Source organism: Scleropages formosus, chromosome 16, assembly GCF_900964775.1.
Source record: "Scleropages formosus chromosome 16, fSclFor1.1, whole genome shotgun sequence".
In the NCBI taxonomy this organism is placed as follows: domain Eukaryota; kingdom Metazoa; phylum Chordata; class Actinopteri; order Osteoglossiformes; family Osteoglossidae; genus Scleropages; species Scleropages formosus.
In genome coordinates, this window is record NC_041821.1 from 17642174 (window position 1) to 17643913 (window position 1740).

The 1740-nt window shown below is 46.3% G+C and overlaps 1 protein-coding gene across 1 annotated transcript; it reads right to left on the reverse strand.

Moving 5' to 3' along the window:
- Positions 1 to 254: 254 nt before the first annotated feature.
- LOC108933693 (transmembrane protein 121-like) lies at positions 255 to 1208 on the reverse strand. The gene has a single exon (XM_018750893.2). The coding sequence runs from the start codon at positions 1206 to 1208 to the stop codon at positions 255 to 257; it is 954 nt and encodes a 317-aa protein (XP_018606409.1).
- Positions 1209 to 1740: the final 532 nt, after the last annotated feature.

The window sequence follows — 1740 nt, forward strand, 5'->3', positions numbered from 1 at the left end:
TGTGCAGTACACTACATTATTCCATCACACTTACTGAAGTCATAAATAACCACACAGCTGAATTTACACATATAAAAATATATATATTTTTGATCAGTTTTTTCTTGATATGGATCTGAAAAATACGTCTTCTTCACTTTCATTGGAAATCCTCGCTTTCTATTATATAATTGGCACCAAGACTTGACAAATATTTCAGCATGTTTCCGAACTATGGTACTGTCATTTTTTTTTACTTCACTTTGCTTTGTGCGTCATGTGTGTTCACAGGTAGTCACCTCTGGCAAGGTTGTCATGTCCTGAATCACAACCTGGGGTGGCGTAAGCATTGGAGGAGCCTGCGGGGTGGCATTCTTTTGGAGCTCTATGCCTAGGGTGGGGGGCACATTTTGCAACTGTGCCCTGTACTGCACAAAACTGCAGGTTTTTAGAATGATGGCTATGAGGTTCTTTCCCATCAGAATTCCAGAAACCCTCATGTCCTTGTAGAAGATCAGGTTGCCGCCTCTGATAAAAAGCGTGATGATGTTGATGGTGACCAGGCTGAGGATGGGATAGAGCATCATCTTATGGGGCACAATGTTGATGCCTTGCATGCTGATCTCACTCAGTGACACACAGGGCAGGACTAGTAAGAGGATGTAGCAGTAGAAAAACATCAGGCCCTCCGCCCAAAGGGGGAGCCCTTTCTTTTGGGGCTCCCACAGGTTGGCTTGTATGTCCAAGATATCCAGGAGGTCCACCACCACCCAGAAGAGCCGGTTGCGGATTTCCTCCTTCTTCTTGAATGCACGCACATATTCCATATGATCGATGCCCACCAGGATCATGTAGAGCACAGGCACAGTAATGGACAACAGCAGAGTCAGGGCCTTGCGAGAGATGGAGTCCAGGCTCCTGCGGTCAGCCTTGTAGTTTTGGTAGATGAAGTATACCTTGATCTCCAGTACGAAGATGTAGAGGAACCATAGGATCATAGCATAGCCACGCTTGGCCGTGCGGACTTCGGCACCCACCCACACAGCAACGTAGCGAAGGATGATGAGGAAGCAGATATCACCCACCATCACCATAATGCAAATGCCAATCTTGCGAGGACCCTGGTTTTGCTCCACCAGGTAGGCATCCATCAGTGCCATGCTGCTCATAATGAGGATAGTGGACAGGCACACGTGGGGCTTGTTGGTAGGTGGTGGTGGCCGCACCATTATGGTGTGGGGGGTGTGGCAGGCTTCTCCCAGATGGGGTGTCACCACTCTGGTTTGTCCCCAAGAAGTTAAAGGACAGGAGGATCAGCTGGGCAACCCTTTCCCGAACCTTCACTTAAATCTTGGTTGGTACCTCTTACAGGATGCACAGACACCCTCGTCTTATTCTCTGTGCCGCACACCGGGCAGCCAGCAAGCGAGTAGACACAGAAAAACTTTGCATTAGAACATGTGCTGCATGTTATTATGGATGTTAGATTATTGTTTCTAAGTAGATGATTTTTCATAACAGACACAGATTAATTCCTTTCTAACTGTGTTAACCACTAGCAGTGCCGTATTGTTGTCATGCTCTGCTTGACACATGATGGAGTGAATGAGAATTGAAGGAAAGAAATCATAAAGGCAGTATACTTACTCTTTTCCTCTCTTTGTAATTAATCATTATGATTGGCAGGGAGCAATCTTCCATGAGAGACTGACCGAAAGGGGGTAACTGCACATATAATCCACAAAAAGGCAGAGAGAAACT